The sequence below is a fragment of the Arachis stenosperma genome, chromosome 1 (genome assembly GCF_014773155.1).
Source record: "Arachis stenosperma cultivar V10309 chromosome 1, arast.V10309.gnm1.PFL2, whole genome shotgun sequence".
Lineage (NCBI taxonomy): Eukaryota > Viridiplantae > Streptophyta > Magnoliopsida > Fabales > Fabaceae > Arachis > Arachis stenosperma.
In genome coordinates this window covers 10,371,670-10,386,488 of record NC_080377.1, presented here as the reverse complement: position 1 = coordinate 10,386,488, position 14,819 = coordinate 10,371,670, and the positions used below count along the sequence as shown (strand labels likewise).

General features: G+C 27.1%; 2 protein-coding genes across 2 annotated transcripts; both read left to right on the top strand.

Annotated features, from left to right (window-relative positions):
- Nucleotides 1-4,662: 4,662 nt before the first annotated feature.
- On the top strand, nt 4,663-7,279 carry LOC130961906 (protein LHCP TRANSLOCATION DEFECT). The gene is made up of 2 exons (XM_057887946.1): nt 4,663-5,103; nt 6,747-7,279. The coding sequence occupies exons 1-2, from the start codon at nt 4,804-4,806 to the stop codon at nt 6,999-7,001; spliced, it is 555 nt and encodes a 184-aa protein (XP_057743929.1). The 5' UTR covers nt 4,663-4,803; the 3' UTR covers nt 7,002-7,279.
- Nucleotides 7,280-10,578: 3,299 nt separating this feature from the next.
- Nucleotides 10,579-14,567, top strand: LOC130939621 (septum-promoting GTP-binding protein 1-like). Its single transcript, XM_057867713.1, has 6 exons — nt 10,579-11,102; nt 11,504-11,624; nt 11,779-11,875; nt 11,982-12,021; nt 12,575-12,658; nt 13,888-14,567. The coding sequence occupies exons 1-6, from the start codon at nt 10,701-10,703 to the stop codon at nt 14,050-14,052; spliced, it is 909 nt and encodes a 302-aa protein (XP_057723696.1). The 5' UTR covers nt 10,579-10,700; the 3' UTR covers nt 14,053-14,567.
- Nucleotides 14,568-14,819: the final 252 nt, after the last annotated feature.

Here is a 14,819-nt window from a genome sequence, read left to right as displayed (position 1 = left end):
AACTAATATAAATATGAAATTCTAAATGAGTTTAACTCTCTGCAATTCTAGAAAAATTATGCTTTGAGTTAAAAAATTATGGTCTATAAATAAAGCGGACTTAAACAGATCAACCCATTTAATTCGCTCAATTAATTTAATTTTCTTCACTTAACTTAAAATTTTGAGTTATAAAATTTTTAATTTGAAATTTAAATAGATATAATTTACATGAATGATTAAATTTAAGGTTTAATTATTCTGTTGGTCTCTATAGTTTCATAAAATTTTTAATTAAGTCCCTATACTTTTTTTTTCTTTTTAATTGGGTTCTTGTACCAATTTTTTTTTTCAATTAGGTCCCTCTTAGTAGTAATTTCCTTAATTGTATAGGGACCCATCTAAAAAAAATTGGTACAGAAACTCAAATAAAAGGAAAAAAATGGTGTAGAGACTCAATTGAAAAAAAATTAGTGCAAAAACCCAATTAAAAGAAAAAAAAGTATAGGAACCTAATTAAAAATTTCGCAAAATTATAGGGACCAACAGAGTAATTAAACCTAAGTTTAATTGGGTTAATAGTCAAATTAGTCCCTGAAAGGCGAGACATTCTTTAAATTCTGTAAAGACTCAATTGAAAAAAAAATTAGTGCAGAGACCCAATTAAAAAGAAAAAAAAGTATATGGATCTAATTGAAAATTTCGCAAAATTTTATGTCTTTCTTTTTTAAGATGATTAATTTTTTATTTTTTTTATTCTTTAGAATATTCAAATAATATTTTTTATTTTATTTATTTATTTTTCTATATTTAAAAAAATATATATATTTCATATTATTTATTCAATACAAAATAAGCATTTTCAAAAAATAAAATATCTTATGACAATTATTTTTATGTTGAATAAATACTTTTACTGAAGTAAAATGTATAAAAAAAATTGATTGGTAAACTGATTCTTTATCTATATTTTATTTTTATCAAATAATAATAATAATAATAATAATAATAATAATAATAAGATAGTAATAATGTTAAGAAACAGATAGTAATAAGATAATAAAGTTATATTTTTGAAAGAACATAAATAAAAGACGAATAAATGACCATTTGTATACATAAAAGATAAAAACGCTGATATATGTATCCACATTAGATCGAAATTAAATTTGTCCTCACGTAAGATGTTTTCTGTGTGACAAAAGTACCTTGTTTCTGGAGGGTTGGAGTGTCACGTAGGGTACTTTTGTTAAGGGTGGCAAAGCGGGCCGGCCCGCCCCAACTTGCCTAGACCCGCCCCATAAACGGGGCGGACCGGTCTGTCCCGCCAACTAATATGAGTTCAAAATGCTAGCCCGCTCCGCTTTATGGCGAATTGGCGGGTTGGCGGGCTAGCCTGCTGGACTCTTTTTTTTTTTTTTGAAAAATAAAATTCATTAAAATTAACAAAAAAATAATAATTAAAAAATTAAATACAAATAAAAATAGTTAAATTATAATATAATTTTTTTACTATTTTTTTAAATTTTTAACTTTAATAAAATTGTTTAAAATAATATTTGCCAATAGAATCATCTTTATTTTAAAAAATAAGTCACATAATTTGAACATATATACAAAATTGTAAAATAAAATAAATAAAGTTAATAACTAGAAGAAGAATAAAAACAAAAAATGAAAAAAAAAGTGTTTAAAAATTCTATAATTATTAATTTCATAATAGTAATCACTCTATTGTTTAATTAAAAAAAATAAAAATAAAAAGTCTTCGACCCCACGGAGCGGTCCGTCCCGTCCCGCAAAAACCCGCCACTTTGGCGGTGCGGGTTTGGCGGATTTTTTTTTAATTTGGCGGGTTCCAAATCCTAGCCCGACTCGCCCTTTTTAGCGGGTTTAGCGGATCGGCCCACCAGGCTCGACCCGTTTTGCCACCCCTACTTTGTCACACAAAAGACACCTTGCGTGGTACAAGTTTAGTTTCGATCTAGTGTGAATATATATGTTAGTATTTTCATTTTTTATCGATATAAATACTCATTTATTCAATAAAAGACTAATAAAACTATTTTAAAAAAATTAACACAATTAAGTTTCTGTGCTATCTCATTAATCTCATACAAGTATCAGGATTATGTCTACGAACTTAATATCTTAATGTAGTAGATCTAAAAATAGAGATCATTGCAAAGTTATATATAAACTTTATATTAATTTTTTTATTCTTGTGTTTCAATCTTTAAAATTTTTTACAATTTAAATTAAATGTGATATAAATTTTACTATTTTAAAATAAACTTTTTAAATCATTTCGATTTCTCGAAATAAAAATAAATGGCTCTAAATCAGATAAATATTAAAAGAATTAAAAAGTATTAAAAAAATAAATTGACATGAAGGCAGCGTAAATTTTCATTTGAGGCTCTATTATTACTGCTAATTACTAAATATGGGCTGTTTTCTCTTTTTTTTTTATTAACAAAATTCAAACATTTGAGGTTCAATTCATTATTTGGAATATTCAATCCAATGCTGCCACAACCCAATCCAAAAATTTACCAACTAACACTAGCAATGGATAGACTTGGCTCAGCCACAGCCACCATCATCCAAACAAGTCCTGACACTAATTTCTATTTGTCGATTTAATAGTGAACCAAAAAGTATATCTGTATATCTGTACCAACTTGTATTTATATCCTAGAGTGACCCATTATATTATGTACAAAAGTCTACAGTGAAATATGTAGTTAATTGTGTCTCTGTACATGACATAAGTGTAGGGACTTCACATGAAAGTGTATAACATTTCGTATTTAGTAAAAACTTAAGTTAGTTAATTTTATGTAAAATTAATAGTTAAAAATTATTAAATAATTTAAAAAATTTAATTAAATTATTATCTAATAATTTTTAATTATTAATTTTATATAAAATTAATTGTATTTAAATTTTTATTTTTATATAAAATATATAAAAATGTAAAAATTTATATAAAATTTATAATTAAAAATTATTAAATAATTTAATAAATTTAACTAAAATATTATTAATAATCATATCAAAATTAGTTGATAACTAATTGTATACATACATTTTTACTATATCAAAAACCCTAAACTTTATAACAAATTAACGTATTATAATAAAGCATAGACTATAATTTGGACATATTTGTGTCCTCACGTTTGTAATCCTTTCTTACTCATAGGGAGAGTTCTTTTTTTTTTAATATTTGTTGTGGTTATTAATTCTATTATAATTTATTTAAATTTTTAGAATACATATTACATATTTACATTTTTTTCTTATATTGGATTAATATTTAAATTAATACTAATTAAATTTTTATTCTATCACTTTTTATTTTTTCTACTAAATATAATAGTTACTATTATTTTTTGACACTTATTTTAATAAAGATATCAAAAATATTTTTATATAAATATTTTTATTTAAAAGTATGATTTATTTATTTAATTATATTTTAAACAAAAATAATATTTTTATAATATATTAAAATTAAATTTTACAATTTATTATTTAACGATCAAAATGACATATCTTCTTATGAGGATAATTGTAAAGTTTTTGTTGAAATATCACTAATTTTTCTATATTAAAAAAAAGGTTGAGAAAAGATAAATATTTAACCATAGTATTATAGTAACCTAACGTCATAGTGTCTCATATTTATAAATAATGCAGTTAGTATAGTTATGTAAAGTACTATGAAGGAAAAAATTAGAGAAGTTCCCGATGCGGTTTAGATCGGTTTTGAGTAAAAAATTAATTTGGTTCGAATATTAATTTTATTTGCGGTACGATTTAAATTAGATGTTTTTTTTAAAAAAAAATCGAAGTCGATCCAATTTCAAGCAGTTTGGATTGGATTGGATTTGTGGTTTTATAAATTAAAAAAATTAAATACATATAACAAGTCTCAACATCAAATTTTAAATAATCAATAATGATATAACAAGTCTCAACAATATCTTAAAAAGTCAATGATAACATAACAATAGAAATAAAATTATAAGTTATTTAAAATAAATAAATAAATAACAGTTTGAACATAAAATATTTATTAAATAATAATAATACATGAATAATATAAAAATGTATAAAAAATTGAACATGTTATAAGTATAATTATAAATATAATAATAAAATAATAATATTATAGCACATTGTGGAGTTTGAATTGAATTGGATCGGTTATGAAAAATAAATTCGAAATTTGATCCGATCAAATAGTTTGCAAAAAATAAAATCCAATCAAATCTAAATTAATACAATTTTAATCAATTTTTAATTTAAATTAAATTAAATGAACAATTTAGTTTGGATCGATTTATACTTGAACACCCTAGAAAAAGCAACTGTTATTTGCATTCTTTATAGAAAATCAGTGATGTGTGCATGTGTCTAACATGTGATTATATCTTGCACTTAGCCAATAATAATCAAACTATTATTTATTTTTATTATTATATTTATTGGAAAGTACAAATATGCCAGCTTAGTGATGTGTCCATGTGTGAGTCATTTTTGAGATTCAGATAAAGAGAAAAGTACAAAAGATCTTGTGGACCAAATAAGAGTTTCAAGGCTGCAAAAAATCTAAACCAAAAAACCTATGGCTTCAGATACTAAAACCAACCAAATGTGAAGGGCCCAAAATGCTTTTTGTTTTTCACATCAATCCCAAAAACAAAAAAAAAACATCATTTGATTGTTGGTGATTCTCTCTGTTTCTGACATGTGGATGGATAACACACTCAGAAGAAGTGAAACTAGTTCTTGAGAAAAACTTTGAACACAGCAATGGCTTCTATCCCATGCATCACTCACCAACCCATTACCACTTCTTCTTCTTCTTCTTCTTCTAAGTCTAAGTCCTGTTTGGCTTCTACAAACAGGTTGGGTAGTTGTGAGTTTCTTGGAAGCAGAAAAAGGGTTGGATGGTTGAGAGTCACAAACTCTGGTATTATTATGATTGGACCCTCCAATGGTTCCAAATCCACATGCTGGTTCAAGTTTGGTAAGAATGGTGTTGATGCTGAAGGTGCTGGAATTTATGGTAGCCAGAGCCGTGATGATTTTGATAGAGATGATGTTGAACAGGTTCTTATCTCATTTCATTTCTATATAAACTTTTACCCAATTTTTTATGTCATTTGTGTAATAGATAATGATGCCAGTTTTGATCCAATTTCAATGTCATATAACAAGCCAAAGAGAAACTTGAGTAAAATTGAAAATTCTTGATCCAATATGATGATAATTGTTGTAGCAATGCACATAAAAGATTGAAAATTTTTTGTTTTTTATTTTGATTTTCAGTGTTTTCTGATGTCATGATTTTGTGAAGAGTAAGTAGCCATTTCCAACCATGAAAGATTGTATCCGTTTGACATTTCTAACCAAATGCTAGAAATGGTAGAAGTGAAAATTGAAACAAACAAAAACACTGACAATGAAACACAGAAAAGAATGAAAATGCAAACCAAAAGCACCATTTTTTAGATCACAATAAAAATGGATTTCTTGGTTTACATTGTGATACTAAACAATAAAAAGATAAAATCACTCTGCAGTAAGAATGTTAGATGACACTTTATATCATACATATTTGGGATATAATATATATGATGACTTCTTGTTTGAAAATTTTGCATCTTAATCACTGCATAGTTCTGTCAAATTTCTGTTGAGATGACTTACAGTGAGTAAAGATAAGATATGCATGGTTTCCATGAAACAATTTTTCTCAAAAGCTTAAGCTATTAGGTAAAGCTGTAAAGGCACATGAATGGTGAATCCAATAAAAACATTGCAACTTTGTTTAGAATCTTCTCTCTTCAATTCTGCATTTGAGTATACATATATATTGTTTTGTAAGGACTTCAGAAATCAGGGCCAGCTACTATCTCTACACTGGAAGATCTTGATGTTTAACTCGATGCCATTTCTTTGCTATTTCGAATGGTTTTATAGCAACACTATTACTGAATATGCTGTTAATATGCTTTTCCACCTTCTTTAAGGTTTGTTGACTGTCATATTCTTATTGTGTTTTGTGAATTCATTTTTGGAAGCACCATCTTTGGTAATTGCAAGTTATTCGGCACCTGGTCCCTTAAAAAAGGACTCAGATTTAAGTACTTTAGATGGAAATCTAGTGCTGAAAAGGCTTTATCCTACAGTTGGCTAACTTGGCTCGAGCTAAGATTAGTTAGAGTTTGGTGAATTTCGGATATTCATAGGTTTGTGTTAGACCCTCTTTGAGTCGGTCCATGACTCCACAAGAGAATGCCCTTAGGCTGCGTTTGTAAGGGAAACTGAGACTAGGAGACAGAGACTAAACCAAGTCTTTGTATTGTGTTTAGTGTGAAATGTATTGGACTGAGTTATGTCTCGGTACTATGTTTAGTTTAAGATAAATATGGATATTAAGGGGTAGATTTGGGATTTGAAAAATCAAATGAGGGTATTTTTGAAAAGAAATATTATTAAAGTTTCAATCTCCATTGATAAGACATTAGGGTAGTCCATATATTTATAGACCTAATCAAGAATTTAATCCCTAATAACCCATTATAGCTCTAATTCTAATTAGAGCCTAGTTACTATTGGACTTAGGGTGTACCACTTTTGACTCTAAAAAACTGTTTTGAAACAGAAATTGTGTGTGATTGAGAAATGCTTTTAGGATTCCTTTACAGTAGTAAGAAACTTGATATTCATATCATAATACATTTTTACAGTATTTCAACTATATGGGGATGCTTGCGGTTGAAGGAACATATGATAAAATGGAGGCTCTTCTAAACCAAAACATCCACCCTGTGGACATCCTACTGCTCTTAGCTGCCTCAGAAGGTGACAAGCCTAAAATCGAGGAACTCCTGCGAGCCGGAGCGAAATACGATGTAAAAGACGCCGATGGTCGAACGGCGCTAGATAGGGCTAGTGATGAAATCAAAGATTTCATTGTTAATTTTTCAGTGCAAAGAGCATGATGAGTAGTTTGTTTCCATTCCATGCTAGTTCAGCCAACATAGTTGTTCAGCCTATGATAACTCTTGAACTGTGCTAGTTTGGTATTATTTTAGCCATTTATCACAAGCAATTAAGCATTTAATCCATTTCAGTCTTTAGTATCTATAAACTCATGACTATGCTTAGACTACTAATTACACTCATCTCGAATTAAGTCCTAAAGTGGTCCTTGAGATTGATCGCGTGCACTAAAATAGTCTCTAAGATTCCAACTACACCAATTACGTCTCTGATATTGTCAAAATGCACTATGCTATTCCCCAACTGCTTGATGAGTCACTTGATGGAAAAAGATTGAGGAATTAAGTGATTAACATACTACACTTTTATCAATTTCAGGGACGTAATTGGTATAATTGGATCTCGAGACTATTTTAGTATATCTCATCATTTTGATGGACCCTTTAAAACTTTATTTATATCTCTTGAGGTTTTATGCATTAGTTGCAACGGCTTTCTATTTGTGCATTTGACATGGACCGTCTCTAAATTCTCTTTTAAAGCGGAGGATAGTGTTTTGTTTAAAAGGACATTTAGTTTTATATTTTATAAAATATAGAAGTATCAAAGATTTTTATATTTTTTAATTATTTTTTTATATTGTTTTTAATTTTATAATTAAGTCTTTTTTGGTATAAAAATGATTAGAATTAACTAAATATTTTTTTGTAAATTAAAAGTATGCATAATTAAAAATTTAATTAGATTTTTACTATATTTTTTGTGATATTTTATTAATTTTAATGTTTTTTATATAAAAAAATTTAATTATAAAATTAAAAATAATATAAAAATTTAATTAAAAAAATATAAAAATTTAATTAAAAACTTAATAAAACTATAGAGACTATTTAAGTAATTAAACCATATAAATATCCTTTATTGCATTTTCATGCATCTAACATGTCTTATAGAATTTTGTGAACACAATTTCACATCACAGAACCTAACTTTCAAAGTTAACTTAACTTTCCAAAATAACATCCAATTATCCATAAATCAAAGTCAATATGCAAAGAACAATACTACCACTCAAGTATACTAAACAGTTTACACGTACTAAATGGTTTGTGATTAGCATCATTCAATTTTCAAATCCGTGTGCTTTTCACTTTCTTTATTCTGTTTGTCAGCATGTGCATGATTGTTCTCTGCCATCAACACCTTGCACAAAAATTTTTATACACATAATTGGTGTTAGTTGATGACTTAGGATAATATTTATCTGCATCCTAATCTTACTCAATTATTATAAACGACAGAGATCACATAATAATTACTTGTAACCAAGTGGAATTATCTTTATTTTGTCAGAGCTATTTCTGAGGAGAGAATATTTATTAATTCATACTGTAAGAAAATTATATATTAAGAAATTGGTCTAGCATTTTATTTTTATTTTTTACAAGAAGTAAAGAGTATAGTTAAAAAATACGTTATAGAAAAAAACACACATTTAAAATCGTCATTTTTTTTAATGAAAAGGCAGTGTTCAGAAACTGAATTTATTTTGATTCATTAGACATTAATAATGGTGATAACAACAACAGCATGTAACACATCACAAATAAAAATACATTTCATACTAAAATAAAAATAATTATTCATTTGTTAAGATTTTAATTAAAATGAGATAAAAGTCTTGGAAATATATAGCCTTTTAATTGCATGTCCTACTTATTATGTATAATATTTTTTTGAGTTACACATTTCCTTATGCTTATTAATAAAATATAATGTAAATTAGGAGGACGTAATATATATAATCTCAATTATTTATCCAACCTTTTTTGGTTGCCACGTATTAGGCCAAGAAAATTCGGACTCAGTGGACGACTAAATTGACTATTCGATTAATTTAAGTTGATTTATTTATGGTTTAATTATTTTGTTAATTTTTATAATTTTACTTAATTTTTAATTAAATTTTTATATTTTTTTTAATTGAATCTTTATATCATATCAAATTTTATAATTAAGTTCCTGTCATAACAAAAATGATAGAATTAACAGAATATTTTATTAAAAAAACGAATATATCTAATATTCGACTAAATATTCTGTATAATTTAATAGAATATTCTGTTAATTCTAATATTTTTATCACAATAAATATTTAATTATAAAATTTAATAAAATATAAAAATTTAATTAAAAAAATATAAAAATATAATTAAAAATTTAATAAAACTATAGATACTGACATAATAATTAAATTTTTATTTATTTATCCAATCGAAATTAATTAATACATGCATGGGTTTGTATTTTTTTTCCCCCACAAGATGTGGACATGTGGTCTTGCCACTTGGGCATGGAAGGTGATAGGAAGGACTGAAGAAGTGACATTGGTTTCCACAAGACTTGTCTCATTGTACTTTAGAAAATAAAATCTATTATTAGAATAACATCACGATTGTCCTTACTCCATAGCATATATAAAAAATCACATAATTAACACAATGGAAGCCTCGAAGACATCGAAGAAAATAAAGCTCATCAAACTATTGTATGTATTTGTTTCGGTCTTATTATACATTAAAAGTATGCATGCTTATGGAGGAATATGGAGTATTTAATAAGGGCGTTACTTCGATGAAGACGAATAAATAACCAATCGAAAATATAATGAAAGTTTATAGGGTAGAATTGGCTAATGGGGTCTTTAATTCAATAAAAAATTTTAAGTTATCATATAATTATGTTTAACATTATAATTTTGTCGGATGAAGTTATTTTAGGAGGATACAATCAATATTATTTATTTATTTTAAAAAACTATAAAATTTTGTTAAAAACCAAAAAAATTGAAAGTCAAAATAATAGTTTGTTCTCTCTCTCTCTCTATATATATATATATATATATATATATATATATATATATATATATATATATATTTGGAATTTTGGATTAACTTTAATTATCACCTTAAATAAGGAAAAAGGTTCAAAACTTCAACCCAAATATTCCACATATTGACAACTAGTCAACACAGAATTAATTGAGATTAGTCGTTGTATTTCACTATTGGTATCTTGACATTATAAAAACATTGTATAAATACTAAAATTTATTACTAAATCATTATATATATATATATATATATATATATATATATATAGTATTATTTTAATTTTTTTAATAAAGTAATAATTATCTTCTAAAATAATTAAATTTGTTGTAATAAAATATCACATTTTCTCATAATAACATGATCAATTTTTTTATAAACACAAAAAATATAATTTAATATTTATATTTTTGTTTCAATTATAAAATAAATCTAATTACATTTTAACATAAAACTTAACTATATTATTTATACAATTTGTTATAAATATAAAAAGGTGACCATTCCATATATGTATATTAAAAATTAATTATTATATATTTTTATATAAATATATATTATTTAATTTTTTAATATATTTTTATTATTAATAATTAATTTAATAACTAATTTTGTGTGTGCAACTAATACAATAATTATAAAAGAACATGTAGACTTGGAAATTTAGAATCAAATCCTCATTAGACTACTTTTCTAAGTTCTAACATATTGGGCGGCATAATAAGAATCTATGCCTACTTAACAACAATAATGGGACCCAAAACAAGGAGAAGAAACTGAAAAACCCAAAAAAATAGAAAAGAAAAAATGGAGCTACGACCTTCTCTGAGTCTCAGACAAAAATCCAGAAGAACAAGAACCAAAACACACGACACAGCAACGACCATGACTCAGCTCAGAAACACAATCGAACTTCAATGGAGCTTCTTCTTCAATAAAGTCTCCTTTGTTGGTCGTTTATGCTTCCACTTTGTTTGGGATAGGATCTTGTCTTGCTCTCTAAGTTCACCACCAAGGCCTCCTTCTTCTTCACGTTACCAGAGACTTTCACTCCGCCGTGAGTCTCCGGTGGACGACGACGGAGGTGAGGGGATCATGCAGGGGACAAGAAGGAGCTGTGGTGGTGGTGGGTATGAGTCAGATTCTGATTTGGTGAATCTCAAGATTAGTTTGTTTGGTGATTGCCATATTGGAAAAACTAGCTTTGTGGTATGTAACTATCTATATATATCTTGAGAACACTTTTCTAATTTTTTTTCTTTTTTAAATTCTGGGTTTCATTTGTTTTAGTAGAAAGTTTAAATTTTTAATGTTTTTGGTTTTTTGGGGTAAATTAAAACCATTAAAAATATTGATTTTTGGCTATCCTCTTCATTTATAGTGAGTAGGAATTAATAAAGTTTTTATTTTTTATTTTTTTTGCTGCGGTTGCATGTTTTTTTTTTTTTCATTGGAATAATTTTGGGTTTCATTTGTTTTAGTAAAAAGTTTAAATTTTTAATGTTTTTGTTTTTTGGGGTAAACTAAAACAAATAAAGATATTGATTTTTAGTTACCCTCTTAATTTATAGTGAGTAAGAATTTAAGAAAGTATTTTTTTTTTCATTCAGATCAAGTATGTAGGGGATGAGCAAGAAAAGAGGAGCTTGAATATGAAGGGACTTAATCTGATGGACAAAACTTTATCTGTTAATGGAGCAAGAATTTTGTTTAGTATATGGGATGTTGCAGGTGATGATGATTTGGTTCAATTTCCCTCCTTATCTCTTTCTCTATATCTTTTAATTCATATTTTATTTATTTATTTTGAAATTTTTTGTTTTTTTTACACAAATATCTCATCAAGGGTTTGACTTGAAAGTTATTTTATGGTCTATATATGTAGGTGACAAAGGGTCATTGGATCAAATTCCCATGGCTTGTAAAGATGCAAATGCAATTTTGATTATGTTTGATCTCACAAGTAGATCCACACTAAATAGGTAGGTTCATAATCTATCTATCTGCTAGGTTTTCTACTGGGATTTTTTAGTAACAATTGCAGAAATGAGTTTTGAGTTTTTGCACTTTTTGGGGTTTGTTTTGCAGTGTTGTTGGATGGTATAGTGAAGCAAGAAAGTGGAATCAGGTACCAAAACATTAGTTTTTTAAGAATGGCTTAAACTATAAGTTTAATTTGATACACTTGTTATTCAACCAGATTTATGCTTTTAGATTTTTTTTAAGTTGTGGGTTTGAAAAGTAGTCCCTTTTGCTGATGTGTCAATACACGATTGGTTGTCTGTGTAAAAAATTCTTTATACTGACATTGCATTAAAATTGAATTCTTAAACTATTGTTTCAAATTTAGTTGGATTAATTGTTGGTGAAATCAATAAATTGGTATCATCACTCATTAAACTTTGGCTCCAAATGCTTTTTACATGGAAAAGCTTTTAAAAGGGTACAAAAGAAAACACTTCATACATGCATTTCTGTTCATAAAAGATGGAACTTTAATTTACCATTATGATCAATAATCGACTTCAATTTGTCATAAAAACTATACAAAGAAATTAAAGGTGCTGATTTGTTGATAAAAGGCATAAAGGTGATTTATGTAGTAATTGTTCTATCTGTCATATTCCATTCAATCATTCAAATTTGAAGTTTTTTGAAGTCCATTTTTTTTTCACTTGCAGACTGCAATTCCCATTCTAATAGGAACCAAATTTGATGATTTTGTTAGACTTCCACCTAATTTGCAATGGACCATTGTAACACAGGTAAATAACTAATTATTTATTGCACCTTATGCAAAAGTAAAAGATAATCCATACATTTTATTTCCGGTAATACTAGAGAGACAAAAAAAAAAAAAAAACAACAGAACTTACCTTATTTATCATTTATTAATATCCTCTTAATCACTTATGTTGTGTAACTGATTGGTTTCTTTGTCTTGACATTTTCTAAAATAAATGCATATATGATATGATGCAAACATAACACTCATTGATTGCCAAATTTCCGCGTTATGCTTCTAAAATTTGGGTCCTACACTCCTACTTATTGATTAAAGCAATATCCAATGCTCCCCTATTTACTCCTTTAGATAAAGCGTCACTTTCTATATATGCCTTAGCTTTATTTATTTATGAATAATAAATATCCCAAATTGGTTTTCGAAAAATTTTTAGTTGGATAATGTGAATGAGTCCGCATCGTTAAAATTATCCGATTAGTCTTTTTATGTAGACGAATAATTTGATGTGAGGATTAATTTGTTTTTGAAATAAAATTTTGGAGATTGATTTTGTAATTAAATTTTGCCGGAAACTATAGTGTTTGACGAAAAAATTTCTTAGAGACCGATTTGAAATATTATTTTCATTTATTTATTTATTTATGGGTTTATGAAGTTTCTAGTCCTAATTTGTGGTTTGTGTCTTTCTATTTGTTATTAATTTAGTTTCGGTCCAAAATTTTTCAAAAATAGGTTAAGTTGGTTCTTATTATCATCCACATACAAATTAATTTAGAGATTAGTACTTATGCTTTGAATCATAGATGTGACAGTATGGATGGATTTCAAGTTTTATAGGGACAAAAAAACTTAAACCATATTATGTGTGCACAAAAAATCAGCCATCCCTATCAAATATATAGGGGGAATACGAAATACTCATTGTAAAAAACTTATAGTTTAGCCAACTTGAGTTGGTCGAGTGTCAGTTCACTCGCCCGCTTAAGCAAGTGTTGGGGTTCGAATCCCGTTTTGTACATGCAGCAACCCATTTGCCAATGACAAACCCTTAAATAGAGTTTAGATCTGTGACGAATTAGTCATTGGCCTGTCGGAGAGGATATTGTGGGCAACAAAAAAAAAACTTAATAGTTTTATGTGCACATAGCAATTTTGAAAAAAGTTATTTAAGATTTTGTTTATTTATTTTTGAAACTTTTTGTTCAACTTTAACTTGGTAATAATAGTGCATTTATTTTCTTGATTCAGGCTAGGGCTTATGCAAGGGCAATGAAAGCTACCCTTTTCTTCTCAAGTGCAACTCACAACATTAATGTGAACAAAATCTTCAAGTTCATAATGGCCAAGCTCTTTAACTTGCCATGGACAGTAGAAAGAAACTTGACTTTGGGAGAGCCCATTATTGATTTCTGAAATATGTTTTTTTGCTAATGTAAATAGTAGCATAGAGGAAAACAACAACAACATCAAGTGAAGAGAAAAGAAAAGAAAAAACATGATTCGCCAACACTCTCACCTTACATATTAACCACTCTTGTTAGGAGTAAATTACATATCCTCTTGAAAAATGTTATTTGGACATAACAATTTTAGGAGACTGTATCGACATATCCTCATCTAATGATAGATGAGAGTAGTTGATACAGTCTCCTATAATATGGTTTGTTATGTCCGGTTGACATTTTTTGTTCTCATTAGGCTACTTTGACTAAATCTTAAAAGGGGAGATGGGTGTGACTGAATTTTCTTCCACCCTTGTCATTTCTACCTCAATGTTCCATTGCAATGGCTAAGGTTAAAAGCATAGCCATTCAGGTTTAACTTATAGGAGGTATAGAAGGAGCTGAGTAGAAACATGAGAAATAGAAAGATAGATTGCATTGACAAAGATTTTTTTGCTTTTGAATTTTCAACACTCATGGTGAACCAATTTATGTACATTTTTTTAAAAATTTAATTGAGCAATTTTAACGTATTAATAGTCAAAATAATATCTAAAAAATTAGACGTATGTTAATTTAGTTTTTAAAAAATTATCTCTTTTAAGATTAAATGATAATATGTGACCAATTATAAACACTTATGTTTAACTTTTAAGAGCAAATTGTATAGGTCTTGAAGATAGAGTTATTGAAAAAACTCAATCACTAAGAAAATAGTAACTTAAGTTTATGTAATGG

Excerpts from the sequence above, each read along its gene's own strand:
- LOC130961906 (XM_057887946.1), top strand. The coding sequence starts at position 4,804 with ATGGCTTCTATCCCATGCATCACTCACCAACCCATTACCACTTCTTCT. Across the intron at positions 5,104-6,746 it reads ATAGAGATGATGTTGAACAG|TATTTCAACTATATGGGGAT; the intron begins GTTCTTATCTCA and ends ACATTTTTACAG.
- LOC130939621 (XM_057867713.1), top strand. The coding sequence starts at position 10,701 with ATGGAGCTACGACCTTCTCTGAGTCTCAGACAAAAATCCAGAAGAACA. Across the intron at positions 12,022-12,574 it reads AAGCAAGAAAGTGGAATCAG|ACTGCAATTCCCATTCTAAT; the intron begins GTACCAAAACAT and ends TTTCACTTGCAG. Across the intron at positions 12,659-13,887 it reads AATGGACCATTGTAACACAG|GCTAGGGCTTATGCAAGGGC; the intron begins GTAAATAACTAA and ends TTCTTGATTCAG.